The sequence below is a fragment of the Chanodichthys erythropterus genome, chromosome 7, assembly GCF_024489055.1.
Source record: "Chanodichthys erythropterus isolate Z2021 chromosome 7, ASM2448905v1, whole genome shotgun sequence".
Classification (NCBI taxonomy): Eukaryota; Metazoa; Chordata; class Actinopteri; order Cypriniformes; family Xenocyprididae; genus Chanodichthys; species Chanodichthys erythropterus.
This window is the reverse complement of record NC_090227.1, coordinates 41,611,334-41,631,214: the sequence shown is the minus strand read 5'-3', so window position 1 is coordinate 41,631,214 and position 19,881 is coordinate 41,611,334. Positions and strand designations below refer to the sequence as shown.

The following is a 19,881-nucleotide window of genomic DNA, read 5'->3' as shown; positions in this document are numbered from 1 at the left end:
TTGTGTGAGAAATCCCGTCATTTCAACTGGAATCATGCGATTGAGAGTTTCGTGTGAGGGCGAAAACGTTCCCCACTCATATTTCACTTGTGCTCATGTTGGTCACTCCTTTATGTGCTGCTGACAGCAGAAAACTTCTTGATTTGAAAGTTACGTCTGCTATTTCTACACTTTTGACAATGAACATAATTTGTCTGCAAACTTACCTTGAAATGTCACTGTGACCGCAACTTCAGTGAATATGAGGACTCAGTATTTAACTCTGGACTGTTTTCACTTTAGTTAACTCTCCTCATTTCTCAAGGGTCAGTTTGAAGCAGGGCCAGAGATTAATGCGGGCTTGGAGTAAAAATGCCAGCAAAAGAACTAAAATGCCCCCAGATTCAAGATGAGAGGGCAAAAAATGCCCCTGCACAATAAATTAAATCTATTACGGCTGTCGCAAAGTGAAATGTGAAAATTAATAAAAACTGATCTACATTTAGATCTGCTCACATTATGTTTTTTTGTACCATTTTAATCATTCACAAATGTTTCTGTTGAGCTTATGAATGCAATGGCCAGTCAAAGGCATTAAGGGGCTGTTTACACGACACCAGAACATTTTTAATGCGTTTTAGCTGTTCATTTAAAAGACAACAGCATTTTGGGGGCCTGAAAACATTTGAAAACAGGTTTCAAAGTGCGAGTTTTTGAAAACAATAGCATTATCGTCTCCAGATAAACTACAAAAACATGAATTTGTGTAAACGGTGACGTCATGTTTAACTACTGGCCTGGCAGCAGAATGCAGTGTTTTTAGTCGTTTTTCGTGATCCGTGTGAAACATTGTTGTCTGTACATAAAAAACGAAAAAGTTTAAAATAACCATTGTTAAGTCTTGATTTTCTAATGCATAAAAAGCTATATACTAATTCATGGCTAGTTTTGTCTGTGTAGCCAAAATGTGATGTGCTACCAAACACGAAAACATTTTCTTTATCTATTCTATTAATCGACATCAGTCATTATTACAATATCAAGAGCAATAATCAACAATAATATTTCTTGTCATTGCAGTCCTACCCTGTAATGAGTTCTTTTTTTTTTTTATTATTATATATTTTAGGCTATTCCATAATGCATTTGTTGTGTAAATACATGTACAAAATACAAATTCGAGCATACTCTGTAAATAAACAAAAGCCATGTCAGATGCAGCTTCTGTTCCACCTTTGCATTTTGTGTTGGTGTTGGTATTTTTATTGGTAAGAGTTTATAGTATTCTAATTGGTTAAATTTAAGTCAAAGTAAAGTCAAGGGAAAAGTTCATTTCTGACCCTGGTTTGAAGGAACTCTCAAGAAAGTCTTCTTTGGAAAATCCATCAAAATTATTCTACACGGAGAGAAAATTCACACAGAGAAGGTTAAAACCGGACTATTAGCATTTTAAAGCTGACACATCCGGGGTGCTGGAGCAAAATACTAATGCACCAGGAGAGGAAGAGTGAGAGAGAGCAAGAGGACACTTAGAATTAACAATGAATTTCTGCACAGTCATACTGACCTTATACATGCTGCCCAAAGCTGTGATGTCAATCACACGGATGATCTGCTGAACTAGCCTGTTTAATTATAAATGCTGTTTGAGTTTAAGGTCAAGGATGTGAAATCGAACTTCTCAGGCAGAGGTACAATGAATTCTAATCAAATGTTTCTGCACTCTGAAAAATAAGTGCAGAATGTGTTTACATTCATCCTGCTTGTGAAATGTTGAGTTTGTCTCTGTGTGGAGGACTCTTACTGCTTAAAGCGCTGTCAGTCCTTCCCATAAGTGACATGCATGCTTCGCATGTCATATATCTGACTTCTTGTGGGAGTTAATTTGCTCCCTTGTTTTCACAATTTCACTCTTGCCATTGGCACAGTGCCTGCATGTCACTGACCAGCTGGACCTCTGTCCTTTTTAAAATGACCTTGCCTCTTATCCGCATCTGACATCTCTATCCTCAGCTGAAGTTAAACACAAAGTAGAAACAAAGGCCACATATGTAACATATGAATGCATTTACTGATAATGAAAGTTATGATTAAGAAATCCTAGGTGGAAATGACTGGTTTTGTTCTCAATAAGTGAAAGTAATTGTAGCAAATTAGCTCAAAATAAATATGAATAATTAATCATAACTAGTTATAATTAATTATTAATATTTTAATCAGTCAATAAAATTAACTTAATGTAATAAAAATATTACAATCAATTAACCTGTTGTTCAATGAACACACAGTGTTAATTGTTTATTAACTAAGAAATGTTCATTTCCAGGTTATGGGAAATAACAATCTTATTCTACTAAAAGCCTGTAGTCAGGACCGACATGAATAGGGACTCCCGTACATGAGCGCAAAACACGGACAACCTTACGTGTGACATGAACAAGACTTTATTAACTAAACACTTAAACTACTCTAACATTCACACACATACATGCATACAGTTTACCAAGAGAGAGAGAGAAAGCAGAGTACAGGAAGCAAGAAGTTACAGCATTGTTGGACATTCAGCAGATCAACAGCCTTGAGCAAACCATCAGTTTAGTTTTAACAGGCCCTTCTTTAAAAGGGGTAAGGATACTCAATGTATCCGATAATGAGACTAAGTTTGATACTTGCATGTCTCTCCAAGTTGAATTAAAACTGTCCTGATGCAATTTGTGGAGGCTCCTGTTGAATCTTTGCTGATATTTTCTTGACGAAAGAGAACCGGCTGGATTCAGAGGATCTTTGGTGAATGGAAGGTCTAGGCCGAGGCCTGGCACAAGCTTGGGGTTCCTTAGAAGCTTCTAGCTTCTTAAAGCATCATCTTGACGTCAGCATTCATCAGTAAAAGAGAAGAAGAGGAGGAAGAGCAGGAAGAGAGAGGTTTTATCTTGTGATCCATGAATATAAGGGGTGGAGACATCACACCCTCTTAAGGTGTCTGAGCCAATAAGGAGTTGCCTCCTCGGGAGGGAAGTTTTACGAGTCTTTGTTCTGTAGCAAGATATTAGCATAAGACACTGGATTGGATGTTTGAGAGAAGAACCCTCTAGATTCTTATAATACTAATGTGTCACAGAGTTAGTAACATGTAACATAAATTACCAAATAGGAAATGAAAGTTGGAGTCCGTAGATACCAAGCATGCTGCCAATGTGATCTCAGTTAACTATACATTTGCAACTATGGAACATTAATACCAAAATAGTTCAAAAGAGAGAATTAATACATAAAATAAGGCCTATAAAAGGAAAGTCATGAGATGGGAAACTTGGATACATGTTTATACATTTCCCAAGTGGTTATATAGAGAATACGTAGGATTAAGAGAGTTTATTTGTCCTTCTCAGGAAGGATGAGTCACTAGTCTCTACAGCATTCTTATGGATCATAAAAGTACCATATAACTGTAACAGGACACCTAGTTGTGCCTGTGTGCTAGCTACACTTGGGATGTTGGTTGCAGTTTTAGGGGGATGAGTTCAGAGAACTTTGATAGTGAGAGTGAGTTTATGGGTAATTCATTGAATACCATGAATAATTGTGTGGCTGATTGGTCCAGACGCTACATCCCCCCCTTTCGATCGTTGTTGTTCTTTCTATGGACAACAGCGAACGACGTTGAAGGTGTAGAGAGATCAGACACACCACTGGCACACAAGGCTGGAAGGCTGTGATGGGCTCTGGTTGTATGTGTCTCTTGGAGTGGTGGTCGTTCCATTGCGGTTGATGTAGACAGTAGACAAGCTCAGGTCTCTGAGCTGGTGTTGTGTGAGTGGTCAGAAGCTTCTACTTCTGAGTACTCCTCAGGTAAGAACTGTTCAAGGAGCTATCTTACTAGCGTTAGAAGCTCCTGCAGGTCCGATGCAGGCGTGTCCAGTCGTCCTTGTGCTGCCTGCTGTTGGAGATCCTGCTGTGTCTGCAGGAAGAGGATGCTCCCATCCCTGGCTTCTCCCTGTGGTAGGTCTGGTACCTGGGTCTGTCTGAATTAATCCTTCTGCAGCTGCAGAGGATTTCAGGAAATTGGCTGATAAGGTGTCAAGCAGAAGGCTTTGGCTTCCCCCTCTGTACCTCTGTGCTTTGGTTGGGGAGGTTCTTCTGCTGACTCCATGCAGTGAAGTGAGATGTTTCTCCTGCAGTGGTTCTGTTTGCTGCAGGTAAGAGAGTCTCAGTTCTCTTTTCTTCTGTGTCTCTATTCTGTCAGGGTCCTTGTGTCTGTCCCGAGCCTCCATCTCTAGCTGGTCTATGTGGCTTTTAGCATGCATCAGCTCCTTGTGAGTCTCTGTGATCTGGAGTTTGAGGTTGTTCACCTCCTGTTTCAAAACAGCGAGGATGTGGGCCAAGAAGAAGTTGACTTCAGTCAGATAATTGTGATCACACCTCTGGTTTGAGTCATCTGCCTTTACTTCTCTTCCATCTTTGTCCAGTTGCTTTTGGCTCTGGTGCCGTAATTGCTCAGCAGCACTGGTTAGGAGGGTGTTCCTCACGACACATAGCCAGTCCTTTTGGTCTGCCATCTGGGCAGTTAGGCTGAGCATCTGCAACATTTAGGCACGCTTGTGGTGAGAGTAAGGGCAAGAGACTACTGCAAGATCAAACAGAATTTAGGGCTAAAGGCACAGTGAGCAGCCAGGTGTATAAAATACAGCTAGCTTTAATAAATGACTTAAGATGGTTCTTGTGGTCAGATTATTTCTTAGTATTTCTTACTGATGGCTCACAACAGGCTTGACCTCCGAACAAATGGAAAAGAGAAAGAGAGAGGAAGAGGAGAGTTTCCTATTAGATTGTGCTTATTAGTGGTGCTCAAAATTATGCCATAGCAATCATTCGGATTCCTTTGTAACTGGCTCATAAAATTGAAGCAACTGTTGTAAATAAACAAAATCAAGAAGGAGAGTATGTCTAGTTGCTTGTGGTTATATTGGGAAATTAAACCACACAAAACTAAACAGGAAAATGTAAATAAATCACATAGATGAAAGAAATACTAGTAAAAACAAATAGCTGACTGCTATTATAATTAAAACCAATAAAATATTTAAAGAAGTGATTAAAACAGCAGAATGACCTGGTATTGGGAATAGTCAATAGCACTAGTGATTAACAATTAGATTAGCTTTGGAAATCATCCTATAGTTGGTCACAGCTGCAGCGTGTTCAGGACCACACCATGTGTGTGTCCCTCCCAGAAGTTTAGTCAACGTGTTATTGAAATATCTCAATAAATCCTAGAATTCTTCTTTAGTTAAGCAGTTTACATGTAATTAAATTTAGATTTAATCACCCTAGTAACTGCAGATTTAGCTGAACAGTGTTCTAGGGAGAAATGCACCTAAGTGCAGGTGAAATTAGCTGAGAAGAATTAAAGGTAAGGAAAGAAAGAAATCAGAAAACCAGGAATGTGGTTAAGGGAAATTGGTTTAGATCAGTTCACACTGCATACACACAAGCTATAGTTAAAGGCTTCACGTAAATGATGCTAACCACTAACTGTAGAAGCTATTAGTTAGCTTAGCCTGAGGTGCAGGGCTGCTAGGTGAGGTTAGCTTAGCCACCTAGCCTGGTTTGTTTACAATATGGCATCACAGGGTGATGAGTTAGCACTTCCTGTGACAAGTCGTTGTCATGGGAACCAATGCACATTTGGGCAATTCAAACAGTTTATTGAGACTGTCTGCTCATTTCAAACAAGTTACGTATAGAGTTAAAATGTGACGCTTATACTTTCAGATTTTCAAAAACTTGATATTACATTCAGTAAAATGCAAATATGTTTTGGCATTTGCAAATTTTACTCATGTAAACTCTTCTCTCTACTTTAAACAACGTCTTGTACTTGTTTAAAGGGTAATTACACAGTTTGCTGTAAGTCAAAGCTTGTTTAAGCATATATAGTTAAGTCCGTCTTGTGCATGAATACTGATATTCCTTTCAGCGAGTGAAACACAGTTTTGGTCAAAAGATAGCTATGCTTGTAGGTGCAGGCAAAGTTTAGATGAATGACATCAATCTTAACTATAACAGGGGAGCATTACCCAAATCTACATTTATATAACACTGTACTGAGATTCATTCATCAGAAACAGGTTAAGCAATACTGCAATTGGTATTTCTCCAACCAAAGCAGAATAATCAATTCTGGTACAGTTTACATGCCGCTGAGCTGAGATTCCTTCGTCAACACAGGCTTACGCTCTAATACTGAGATTAGGATTTCTTCGCTAAAATCAGATTAACTTTACACTGATACCATTTGAACATATGCTAAAATGTGTCAAGAGTAGACTCTTTCAGTTACAGTAGAGATGTCAATTCAAGCCATCACTTTATCAGCATCTAACAAGCCAGCAATTAGTGACCAAAATGCGCATCGTCTGACATATTCTGACTGGAATTATCAAATGCACACTTTTAAATTGACAGTGGTTTAAGCTCATAATCTTTGTTTATTCATGCCCGCATTCTCCACCATTTGTAGCAAATTAGCTCAAAATAAATATGAATAATTAATCATAACTAGTTATAATTAATTATTAATATTTTAATCAGTCAATAAAATTAACTTAATGTAATAAAAATATTACAATCAATTAACCTGTTGTTCAATGAACACACAGTGTTAATTGTTTATTAACTAAGAAATGTTCATTTCCAGGTTATGGGAAATAACAATCTTATTCTACTAAAAGCCTGTAGTCAGGACCGACATGAATAGGGACTCCCGTACATGAGCGCAAAACACGGACAACCTTACGTGTGACATGAACAAGACTTTATTAACTAAACACTTAAACTACTCTAACATTCACACACATACATGCATACAGTTTACCAAGAGAGAGAGAGAAAGCAGAGTACAGGAAGCAAGAAGTTACAGCATTGTTGGACATTCAGCAGATCAACAGCCTTGAGCAAACCATCAGTTTAGTTTTAACAGGCCCTTCTTTAAAAGGGGTAAGGATACTCAATGTATCCGATAATGAGACTAAGTTTGATACTTGCATGTCTCTCCAAGTTGAATTAAAACTGTCCTGATGCAATTTGTGGAGGCTCCTGTTGAATCTTTGCTGATATTTTCTTGACGAAAGAGAACCGGCTGGATTCAGAGGTTCTTTGGTGAATGGAAGGTCTAGGCCGAGGCCTGGCACAAGCTTGGGGTTCCTTAGAAGCTTCTAGCTTCTTAAAGCATCATCTTGACGTCAGCATTCATCAGTAAAAGAGAAGAAGAGGAGGAAGAGCAGGAAGAGAGAGGTTTTATCTTGTGATCCATGAATATAAGGGGTGGAGACATCACACCCTCTTAAGGTGTCTGAGCCAATAAGGAGTTGCCTCCTCGGAGGGAAGTTTTACGAGTCTTTGTTCTGTAGCAAGATATTAGCATAAGACACTGGATTGGATGTTTGAGAGAAGAACCCTCTAGATTCTTATAATACTAATGTGTCACAGAGTTAGTAACATGTAACATAAATTACCAAATAGGAAATGAAAGTTGGAGTCCGTAGATACCAAGCATGCTGCCAATGTGATCTCAGTTAACTATACATTTGCAACTATGGAACATTAATACCAAAATAGTTCAAAAGAGAGAATTAATACATAAAATAAGGCCTATAAAAGGAAAGTCATGAGATGGGAAACTTGGATACATGTTTATACATTTCCCAAGTGGTTATATAGAGAATACGTAGGATTAAGAGAGTTTATTTGTCCTTCTCAGGAAGGATGAGTCACTAGTCTCTACAGCATTCTTATGGATCATAAAAGTACCATATAACTGTAACAGGACACCTAGTTGTGCCTGTGTGCTAGCTACACTTGGGATGTTGGTTGCAGTTTTAGGGGGATGAGTTCAGAGAACTTTGATAGTGAGAGTGAGTTTATGGGTAATTCATTGAATACCATGAATAATTGTGTGGCTGATTGGTCCAGACGCTACATAATAATTCTTATCCTGTTTAGTTTTACACTTTAGTTTAGGGTCAAATTCTCAGTATTAACTATTAACTATGACTTTTGCATCAATAAACTTCTAATTACTGCTTATTAATAATTAGTAAAGTAGTTGTTAAGTTTAGGTATTGGGTAGGATTAAGGGATATAGAATATGGTCATGCAGAATAAGGCATTAATATGTGCTTTATAAGTACTAATAAACAGCCAATATCCTACTAATATGCATGTTAATAAGCAACTATTTAACACTAAAGTGTTACCAAAATTACTTTTACTTTGAGTTTAGACTTCTGTAGTGTGGAAGCTTGTTTCCGCCACTAAATAAAAAAATAAAAAAGGTAATTGCGACTTTTTCCTCACAATTATGAGTTTGCATCTCACAATTCTGACTTTTTTCTCAGAATTGCGAGATTTAAACTCACAATTGTGAGTTATAAAGTCAGAATTGTGTTTTTACTCGCAATTGCAAGTTTTTATTACAAAATTGACTTTATAACTCGCAATTCTTTTTTCCTTCACACTTGGATAACACACAATTGCGAGTTTATGTCTCAGGATTCTGAGAAAAAAATGTCAGAATTGTGAAATATAAACTCACAATTGCAAGAAAAAAAGTCAGAATTGTCAGATAAAAAGTCACAATTACCTTTTTTATTTTTTATTTCATGACGGAAACAAGCTTCTGTAATACTGTAGAGACCAAAAATAAAAACTAAATTAAAGGAAAGATTAACCCACATGATGAAACCTCCAGAATGTAAAATTAAATAAAACAAACAAACAAACAAACACCATAGAGTACCATAAGTGATCCATTTGATGTCCAAGTCATACAATAGCTTTGTGTAAGAAATCCAGGTCAGTTAATGAGAGAAGTAGCGATGTCAGTTCATAAAAGACTCATTCTTCATCTTTTTAATGAATCAGTTGATTCAGTTCACAAAACTGGTCTGAAAGATTCATTCATGAATCAGACTGATCCAGATCTTAAGTTCAGCTCGCTGGAGAGCAGTATTATCAGTGAATGAAAAACGACTTAAATTTGGATCTATTCATCACCCAAAGCTAATGTCATCATAATATAGCAAACAAGTCATTTGGACTACAGTTATGATGCTTATATGATACTTTTATGGTGCTTCTGCATACTTGTATCTGTAATTGTGCTAAAATGAGTAACTGTTATTTCTTTTTGTGTTCGATGGAAAAAAGTAAGTCACATGGGTTTGAAATGCCATAGTGTTTTCACTGGAGTACAAATGTTATATATTACTGCTGTGCTTTTTTAAATCCTCCTATTGGGATATCTAGAAATGGGAAAGTGGTTGCTGATGTCAGCAGCATTTTGTAGAAGAGTGCGATTAAATATAGGACATCTTGACCCCACTGCAGCACTGAGTGAGTGGGCAGGATTAAAGTTATGATAATTCCCTGCGCTAAAATAGATCTCCATGCCTCATTAAAACTCATAGCGTAACAGCCTCAGAGGCGGAGAACGTTTCCCAATATCCCGGTACTACATAAGCAATGTGCCGTAAATTCAGGGTCTTCTCCACTGTACGGCCACAGCAGCATTACATCTCTGAGTCAGACAGCAGCTGCTATTTATAAGCTCTGTTGGCTGAGCTTGTAACTTCTGTTCTGCTGGCCTGGATTTACAGCTCTTTGGAGTATTTTCTCGGAATCTGCAGCTGTTAGATGTAGGTAAAGCTTCTCCGCTGCAGGTTCCCACTGCTGGAGCGAGTAAGTGGATAAAAACAGCAGATCCATAATTTAGCTGGAGTGACACCATAATTAGCCTGATCACACTTTAGGAGATATTGTGTGTTTTTCAAATGTCACACTTTTTATTACATTTGGGATTGAGTAAATATTTTGATGGTGAGGTGATTTTTGAATATAAATCTTAAATAATAAATTGAAATGTTCCAATCTAATGAAATGTAAATGTTAAATGTAAAAGTGGATACAGTTTTGTAGACCTCAAGAGGAGCACTAGCGACTATACCGCTAGATGCTATGGTCTTTAGTGTCTTTGTTAGCATGCCCACCTCCCATGAGGGAAACACCAGTTTGAATCCCCCTCAGAGCAATGCAAGTAGAACTGGAGGGATTACATTGGTGCCATGATCCGGATGGGAGTGAGTGTACCAGAGGTCAGCTAGTAAAGAGCTGTGAAGATAAACCTCACTCTCCTGGTCACAAGAGGCGCACTAGCAACTAACGTTAGAAGCTGTTGTCTTTAGCGTCCTTATTAGCACACCTGCCTCTCGTGCTGGAAAAGTCGAAGGGATGTGAGTAGAATTGAAGCGGATACATTGGTGCCGTGACCCGGATGAGAGTTAGTGTACCAGAGGCCAGCTAGTAAAGAGCTGTGCAGGTAAACCTCACACCTCTGGCCTCAAGGGGTGCTCTAGCAACTGATGCTAGAGGTTACGGCCTTTAGCGTTTCTTGTTAGCGCATACACCTCCCATGCTGGGGACATCTGTTTCATTGGTGCCGTGACCCGGATGGGAATGAGTGTACCAGAGGCCAGCTAGTAAACAGCTGTGCAGGTAAACCTCATACCTCTGGCCTCAAGGGGTGCTCTAGAGACTGATGCTAGAGGCTATGGTCTTTAGCATCTTTGTTAGCGCAGCCACCTCCCATGCCAGAGATGTCGGTTCGAATCCCGCTCGGAGCAATGCGAGTAGAACTGGAGGGATTACATTGGTGCCGTGACCCAAATGGGAGTGAGTGTACCAGAGGTCAGCTAGTAAAGAGCTGTTCAGGTAAACCTTACTCCCCTGGCCATAAGAGGCGCACTAGCAACTAACGTTAGAAGCTGTTGTCTTTAGCGTCCTTATTAGCACACCTGCCTCTTGTGCTGGAAAAGCCGTTCAAATTCCACTCGTGAATAGAATTGAAGCGGATACATTGGTGCCGTGACCCGGATGGGAATGAGTGAACCAGAGGCCAGCTAGTAAACAGCTGTGCAGGTAAACCTCACACCTCTGGCCTCAAGGGGTGCTCTAGCAACTGATGCTAGAGGCTACGGCCTTTAGCGTTCCTTGTTAGCGCACACGCCTCCCATGATACAGACACCAGCTCGAATTCCTCTTGAGCTGGAGGGATTACATTGGTGCCGTGACCCGGATGGGAGTGAGTGTACCGGAGGCCAGCTAGAAAAGAGCTGTGCAGGTAGACCTCACTCCCCTGGCCACAAGATGGGCACTAGCAACTAATGCTAGAAGCTGTTGTCTTTAGCGTCCTTATTAGCACACCCAATCGGTTACAGGTAGATGCCGCATCACAGGAACTGAGAATGTTACTATGCATGTGACCTTTATCCATTCATCCATTATCGAAACCACTTTAACTGTATTAGGGTCACTTACTTTTAGCACCTGGGAAATCAAGAGGAGCAAGATCTTAGCATTAAGAGCAAACACACTAGTGTGAACTCTGAAATATGTATGTTTTTCACAAGCTCTGTTGTATTGCTATGGTCTTTTATTAATAGTTGACAGTGGTCTAAGCATCACCAATTTGCTTACTACATAAAAATGAATTGAATTTATTTGAATTTAAGATGGAGATGTAGACATTTATTAATATTTAATAATAATTTAACTTAAGTTTTATATTTTTAGCATGTAATAGCTGTGAAATTGACAGTGTCTTGTGTCATGCCATAATTTCTATTAATGCCAAAATTGCCCTTTGTTTGAGCTAAATATCACACAACTGTGTGGTTATTTGCAGCATTATTTCCTTCACACATGGCAACCAATAATTTGTTTTGGTTCAGCAGCACTGCACATGAAAATCTTAACGGTCGAAAAAAAATGGGCTGCTTAATTGCATAGTTAGTAGAATATTGTGAAGGACAATTCTGACAATTTCCCATGTGGGATCAATAAAGTACCTACCTACCATTACAGAAAACACAGATGAGCAGGTTTTCTCTGTTCCCCCGGACCTTTTTGCCCTCCATGTAATAATCAAACAGTCATTAAATGAGAATGAAGTGCTTTTGCTAGAAATATCACAATTTGTCCTCAACATTTTTTTTCCTTTTCCTTTACAGGCACTTGGGTGACATTTGGAGGGCAGATTTCAGATGAAGTAAGTGAGAATTGTTCTATTTTCTTTACTGACATTTACCTGAAGCAATGAAAGTATGAAACTATTACAATCAGAGCATAGTGAAAATAACAGCAAGAGTGACAAGAAAAGCCTGCAGATGGCAAATACTGTTTGTGAGCACACATGATGCAAAAAACCCTGACATTTTGTTCTAGAAGTTGTGTAAAACATACAAGCACACAGACGCAGATGTGATGGAAGGGACATTCGCGTCAACCTAGAGGACAAGTGAGGATGATAATTTGTTTCTGAGGGCATGCAAGTTTATATAAAACATCCTTCAGCCTCAATGGAAGGGTTAAAATGTCCTCAGTCTCTGCGGTCAAACAGCCCCTTCCTTTCTGTGCTGGTTGTCAAGAGATAAAGCATGAAATGTTGGAATCGTCACCCCGTCCTAAACAAGCTCACACACACAGTTTTCGCCTCCCCTTTGGCAGTGGAATGACTCAGCGTCCTGTCAGCTGAGTCGATCTGACTGGACTCCCAGCGTAGAGTGACAGGGTAGTTTGTTTCTCTGCCGTCCTAAGGGATTTGCTTTCTCTGAGGCATCGGGGTGTCAGAGGGCAACGTCTGAATCAGGACTTTATGGTAGCACTTTGTGTGAGTAACAGTCTCGGAGTGTGTGGAAGTAGTCGCAGGAGGATTAAAGGAAGTGTTAAGAGATGAACTAGAGTTGACGTTGTATGAAATGTGCGGATACAGAGTGTGAAAGTGGCTCCTCTTTCAGTTCCTCTTGTACAGATTAATATAGTTAGCTTAATTTGATTATCTCAAAACTGAAAATAAGGAATGCCACAGATAATTCAAAACATTACATTGTTGTGGCAGGAGTTTGAATATAAAGTTTGAAAGTCTAGAAAGTGCTGTGAAGCAGTCTTTTATAAAATGACATCACATTAGTAGTCTAAGCTGTTTTGTGGGCGAGTCACAAGTAATACATTTCTGTCAAACATAACTTTGTTTGTGCCAGCATAAAGTAATAGAGTGTATGGAGGCTAAGGGAAACACATGGAAAGTGGAGCTGCCTGAACCGGAGAAACACATTGCATTACTTAAAAATACATTTTCTTCATCTGCAGCTTTGCCTCGCTTGCAAAAACAAAATGGCGGTGCAGTGGGTGGAAATGTGCAGATTAAGGGGTGGTAATATCACTAGGGGAAGCGTCTTGTTTTTTCACATGCATGCAGAGAAAATCTTGCCAAAACAAAGTTACTGGGTTGTACTTTTTCATGTTTTCTGGGTGGTAGATGCACCGGGGACCCCATTATAGAACTTAAACACAGAAGAAGTCAGATTTTCATGATATGTCCCCTTTAATTATGACAACTCTCAGAATAGTTTTAGCATATTATTAGCCATGCAAGCCAAATCTATTTACATTGGTGCTCTCAAATGTTATATTAACACGTGCACTGATGATTGAGGTGAATATTTAAAACCTCATACTCTCCTATCTTCTGTGCTTTCATTGCCTTATCCAGTGGTCTGCTTTGTTTCATTTTTATGCTGATTCATTTATGTGATTTAGGCCTGAGGGAGAGCATGAGAAGGCAGGAGAACAATCAAATAAGCCCCCATATACACCCATACTTATGCACATATTCATACAAACTTAATCACCTGCAAACATACTCTCACCCTTCAGATTTTGCTGCAGATTCACTTGTATTCACTGAATGAATGAATGAATGAGACTGACATGCTCCTGCAGCCACTGTGAGACTTACCAAAAACACACAAGAACCTGCTGAATTGTCTAGTCACACTTAAACGACTCAAAATGTCCAAAAGTTTTGAAAAGGACATGTCAGTTTCTTTTTTTTTTTTTTTGTCTCTGGCAATAAAATCCTTATACACTTACAGTGATGGTTCAGACAGGTTGACGCTTATATCTCTAATTCAATGTGTGTGTGTGTGTGTGACTTCCAGGTGGCGGAGCAGCTGATGACTATAGCGTATGAGAGTGGGGTGAACCTTTTTGACACCGCAGAGGTGTATGCTGCCGGAAAGTGAGTATGACTCGGCATCAACAACATTACCCATAATTCACTTTACTCCATGAGTCTTTATTAACATCTCTGTCTGTTACAGAGCTGAAGTCATACTGGGAAACATCATCAAAAAGAAGGGCTGGAGGTACGGTTGATTTGTATGTATGTCAAGCACATCTGTGTAGCTGTAATACAAGATAAAGGTACAAACGAAAAAACAAGTGGAACTGGAGCTTTGTTGTTGTTGTGTTCCTGCTGGATCTGGCATTGGTTACGTCTCATTACTCACACATACTTTTGATGGGGACTATGATCTCTAGGATGCTGCTCAGTTTCACTTAATGCCAGCAGACGAGAGCATCTAGGTGAGGGTTGTTGCCATGGCATCAGATGACAACCCACTATGATCACCATGACAGTGCTTTTGCTGACTTTGAAAAATTACTGATTTGTCACTTTAAGTGAGATTCATTATTTGCTGCACTTTCCATATTGGCTGTGTATTTAAAGGATTAGTTCACTTCAGAATTTAGATTTCCTGATAATTTACTCACCCTCATGTCATCCAAGATGTTCATCTCTTTCTTTCTTCAATCGAAAATAAATGAAGGTTTTTGAGGAAAACATTCTCCGTATAGTGGACTTCACTGGAGTTCAACGGGTTGAAGGTCCAAATGTCAGTTTCAGTGCAGCTTCAAAGAGCTCTACATGATCCCAGACGAGGAATAAGAGTCTTATCTAGTAAAACTATTGGTCATTTTAAAAAAAAATAAAATTTTATACGCTTTTTAACCACAAATGCTCATCTTTCGCCCTACTGCAGTACTGCCGCTTTCATCACGCGTGACCTTTCCAATGAGATTAATAATTTCAGCAATGACATTAAATTGATCAAAAGTGACAGTAAAGACTTTTACAATATTACAAAGGATTTCAATTTCAAATAAATGCTGTTCATTTGATTTTTTTACTTACTTTTAAATAATTCTGAAAAAAACACATCCCCTTAAATTTAAATAGAAAATGTTTGATAAATTATTTTTGATAAATTAAAGGTCCCGTTTTTCATGGTTTTTTTGAAGCTTTGATTGTGTTTATAGTGTACAATATAACATGTGTTCATGTTTTGCGTGTAAAAAAACACAGTATTTTTCACATAATTTACTTATCTGTATACCGCTGTTTCCACTGTCATAAAAACGGGCTGATGACTTCCTTGTTCTATGAAGTCCCTCCTTCAGAAATACGTAACGAGTTCTGATTGTGCCAGCGGTTCCTGTGTTGTGATTCGACAGCAGATTAGCGCTCTTTGCCCGGAAAGGTCACGCCTCTTACCATAACGTGTGCTGCACATAGTTTTACATGTGGATTATTGTGGTGTTGTGCCGAATGAACACAAAAGACAATAATTCACGAGAGACTGAACTCTTTAATCTCCACAAGCAGCGACAGAAAATGTACAACGTTAGCACTCACTCAGAAGAGTACCTCATACGGAAAACAGCCATATACATAAACATAGTCCCCTCTTGTGGCCATTATGTGTACTGCAGTCCAACATTAACTATTGCAGTAAGGATAACACAATTATAATTTTCGGGAACCGAGTTAAACATAAATTGTAACCATTGATCTCTAAGTACAGCGTCCCTGGGAAGGCCAAACAAAGGTGATTGGACTGCGGGATGAAAATAACAGCGTTTCGATGACATGGCGACAAACACACTCTACAAACGCAACTCTTGCTCTTCTCCGTGGGAGCGCAACAAGACCACGCCCCCATTTTTTGTGTATTCCTGTGGGCGGAGGTTAGTCAAAAAACTGTTTTAGTGATGTCATTAAAGAAGGAAGTAGAGGGATGTAGTCCAAACTGGCCGTTCGATGTAGGCGACTTCTGTTAAATAAAATATCTCGCTTGGCATTGAACTTTGAGCTTTAAAATTTTACAGATTTTATTTATACTCTAATAACAACATTACACACTAACTAAAGTTTGAAACATGGGATCACGAAGAACGGGACCTTTAAGCCTTTGTGAGCAGAAGAGACTTCTTTCAAAAATATATAAAAATCTTACTGACCCCAAAATTTTGAACAGCAGTTATTTTGTACTTAAAAGTTATTTAGCATTTTTTAATTCAGTTTTGCATTACAATTTCTTTAAATGTAATCGAGTACAGTTATTTATTGTATATAGTACGGAAACTTTCTGCTAACAAATTAACAGTTTTTTACCATAGCAGTTTTACAGTCTTCCACCATTAAAATCACGATAATTTTTTACATTGTATGTACAAATATTATTATTTAACCATAAAAAAAAAACTCACTTTAACCAACACATTATCTTAAATGGTAAGAAAACATGCTGAATGACTGTAAATTTATTTGTTGCAAATTTATTTGTTTCCTTTTTTCCATTTTCTACAGAAACAAAATCTGTAAAACATTAATAAGCACTTAATGTAAAATTACACATTATTCTGTTAAAATACAGAAAAAGTCTTTTTAAAAAACAGTCATTTGATGTAATACCAAAATACAAGCAATTCTATGTAAATGTAATAGTGGAATGTCTGTAAAACAACAGGCATTTCATTGTATAATGACAAAACGAGAAAATACAGACCATTACTTGTAAAATTACATTTATTTTTAACAGTGTATTAAAATGTTATTCCCAAGATCTCTCTCTCTCTCTCTGATACATATCTCATCAGACTGATTTGTAGTGTTCAGATCCACTCTGTCCCAAAACTAATTTAATCTGGCCCCTTTTATAAGCTTCAGAATCTTCACAGATCCAAGATCTGTATTACATGCCATGCTGTTATGCTAATAAATGTCCTCATCCCACCGCAGTGAACATACATGCACAGCATCAGCAGTATCTGAAAATCCATGAACCCTAAAATGATCAAAATTCACGAACACATCCGGATTGATCGTGTCTGTAAATGTTTAATGGATGTACAATAAAGATGAAGTGACCTCTGGGATCCACAGTTTTAATGAACAGAGTGAAACCAGTTGCCCTCTCTTCTGTCTTTCATCAGTTTACTTTCCTGCCTGGATCTTCCTCTCTCCCATATTCTAATTCCTTCCCCATTCCCCTCCTTTTCTTTCATTCTCTTTCCTTTAATCTTCCATAGAAATGATGGTGTGAAGTTCATGTGTTTTTACACCAGCTGTTTGTTTGCTACACAGTGTGACAATTGGGCGTGAAATGCAAAGTCACTGAATTCACTTATAATACAACGTCTGGCCTAATATCTGTGTTAAATTTCACAGCTTAATTATTTTGTAAGGCCACAATTTAGAGGGCAGCTCTCAGTTTGTGTGAGCTGAGAATGTAGGACACAGCGAGAGTTCACTAGTGAAAGCTCATTTACACTATTTACAATGCAGAATGACTCGGAGAGACCTGCAGATTATTGCCAAAATGACTACAGGCGAAGGTTACACATGTATCATCATCACTGAGAAATGGCATCACTATCTCTGCAGTTCTGTCTCAACTGAACTCATGAGACTAATGAATGAGTGAACAGAGACAATTATAGTCAGACTATAAAACCATAATTTGCCTTTTTAAAATGTAAACTAAACATTAGTCTGACTGAAATCATAGCAGTCTGATTTTTGCAAACAGATCTAGATGATAATGTCAATATTGTGATAAACATGTCAGTCAGGCTGCAATTGGCCTTGCCATTGTGCATTTGCTTGTGAATTTAATCTTTTCAACATTTGCATAACTACACACTGCCGTTCAAAAGTTTGGGGTTTGTAAGATTGTTTAATGTTTTTGTCTCTTCTGCTGCATTTATTTGATCAATAATACAGTAAAAACTGTAACATTTTTACCATTTAAAATAACTGTTTTCTATTTGATTATATTTTAAAATGTTATTTATTTTTGTGATGCAAATCTGAATTTTCAGCATCATTATTCCAGTCTTCAGTGTCATTTTAGCATTCAGAAATCATTCTAATATGCTGGTGCTCAGGAACCCTTTCTCATTATTATCAATAGCTACATTTACATGCACCCAAATAATCAGATTGAAAAGGCTTCATATAAACACTCAATCAATAGGAAAAAAATAAGCATGTAAATGCTTGAATCAGATCTTCTCAGTCTCATTCAAAAATAATTAGCCAGAGCAACTTTTAATTTTTATTTTTGTGGAAACCATGATACATATTTTGTTCAGTTTTTGTAATATTTTAAATGTCTTTACTGTCACTTTTGATCAATTTAATCTCGCCTTGCTTAATATAAGTATTCATCAGAGGTGTAAAGAGTACCCGACAAACATACTTGAGTAAAAGTACTGATACCTTACATTGAAAATGACTCCATTACAAGTTACAAGTAACCAATTCCAATACGACTTGAGTCAAAGTCTTAAAGTATCTGATTTTAACAGTACTTAAGTATTTTACTCATACTGAATGTAGGCTCAGAGATGCACTAGTCCTCAACACCTGAGAGACACGCCGGTGAAAATAAGAAACAGTTGATTTGTAAGATGAGAAATCAAGTTTATTTTCTAAAATCAAAATAAAACTGAACACTTCAATGTTGAAATAAATCAAGGTCGACACAACAACATTTTAAACATCTACAAACTCTAAAGTTTCAGTTGAGCTCAAGTGCACATAAAGGCCATACGTAAACCAATATACATCAAAAAGGTCTTGTCAAGATAGCGGATAAATAAGTAAAATTAAATAGTCAAAGTCTATATGTGCTGGTTTGTGCCTCATCACCAGCTGCAGTCATTTCCTCATCTAATAAATCAAACACATGCGATCAGCAACTACCTGCTAATGGACTCACATTCACGTAAAGTATTATTGTTGACAAGTTTGGGTGAGTAAAGACAAAACGCACAAGATATAACACCTTCAATGCACTTAGATGGCAATATCGCTTCTTTATATCAGAAAGAAAAACTGCTGCAGAAAAAGTTAGGTGTCATGAAAAATGTAATCTGTAATTGCATTACTCATCACAAATGTAGTGGAGTAAAAAGTACATTTGCTTGCTAAAAATTGAGTCAAGTAGAGAGTAAAAGTTGCCAATATCTTTGATACTCAGTACAACTAGCCAAAAAGATACTTAAGTACAGTAACTAATTACATTTACTCAAATACTTTACACCTCTGGTATTCATTTCTGTAGGGGAAAAAAATCTGACCTAACTTCTGAATGGCAGTGTTCCTGGAGAGTGACTTCACAAAAACCTGGCATAATTTGCTTATACCTGCATAATTAAACTTACTCACAAATGCTTTTATTGTTTAATCTTTGTTTAACTGTTTAAACTTTTCCCTTGAGTGAAAGTTATTTTGGAACATTTACAGTGTGTGCACATTTTAACTCACTTTTCCCTCTCTCTCCTCCCTCCTTTTCTTAAGGCGATCCAGTCTGGTTATTACCACAAAGCTCTACTGGGGTGGAAAGTGAGTAATCTGTCATTCTCTCATTGCGCATGTACAGTATGTCACTTCCTGTCATGAGAACTTTTACTTCATAACTCTCACGCTGTTGCACATTCTAAAGGGCAGCGCACTTAACGCTGACATCCGTGGATTCCCACATTTCATAAATGCAATTATAGAGCTCAGTTCAGGGCAAGCGCTGACCCAGCGTTTTCTCCATGAGTAAGTATTCTGGGAGTAAAAGCAGCTGCGGAGCTCGATAAGACTAAAGAAAAGGCCTGTCCCATTTCCCCACAAATCCTCTCTCATGAATAATAATCAGCATTTAAATATGT

The 19,881-nt window shown here is 38.0% G+C and overlaps 1 protein-coding gene across 4 annotated transcripts in view; it reads left to right on the top strand.

Annotated features, from left to right (window-relative positions):
* kcnab1a (potassium voltage-gated channel subfamily A regulatory beta subunit 1a) overlaps positions 1–19,881 on the top strand; it is a 117,493-nt gene that overhangs the window by 83,368 nt on the left and 14,244 nt on the right. For 3 of the 4 annotated variants that reach the window (XR_010895453.1, XM_067389446.1, XM_067389448.1), the window contains exons 3-6: positions 12,045–12,082; positions 14,034–14,113; positions 14,196–14,240; positions 19,523–19,567. Coding sequence is in view for 3 of the 4 variants with exons in the window: in XM_067389446.1 (XP_067245547.1) it covers positions 12,045–12,082; positions 14,034–14,113; positions 14,196–14,240; positions 19,523–19,567 (208 nt within the window). In the remaining variant the exon portion in view is untranslated. Of the gene's footprint in view, positions 1–12,044; positions 12,083–12,550; positions 12,704–14,033; positions 14,114–14,195; positions 14,241–19,522; positions 19,568–19,881 lie in introns of those variants that run through there. The other variant, XM_067389447.1, reaches the window with a different exon arrangement.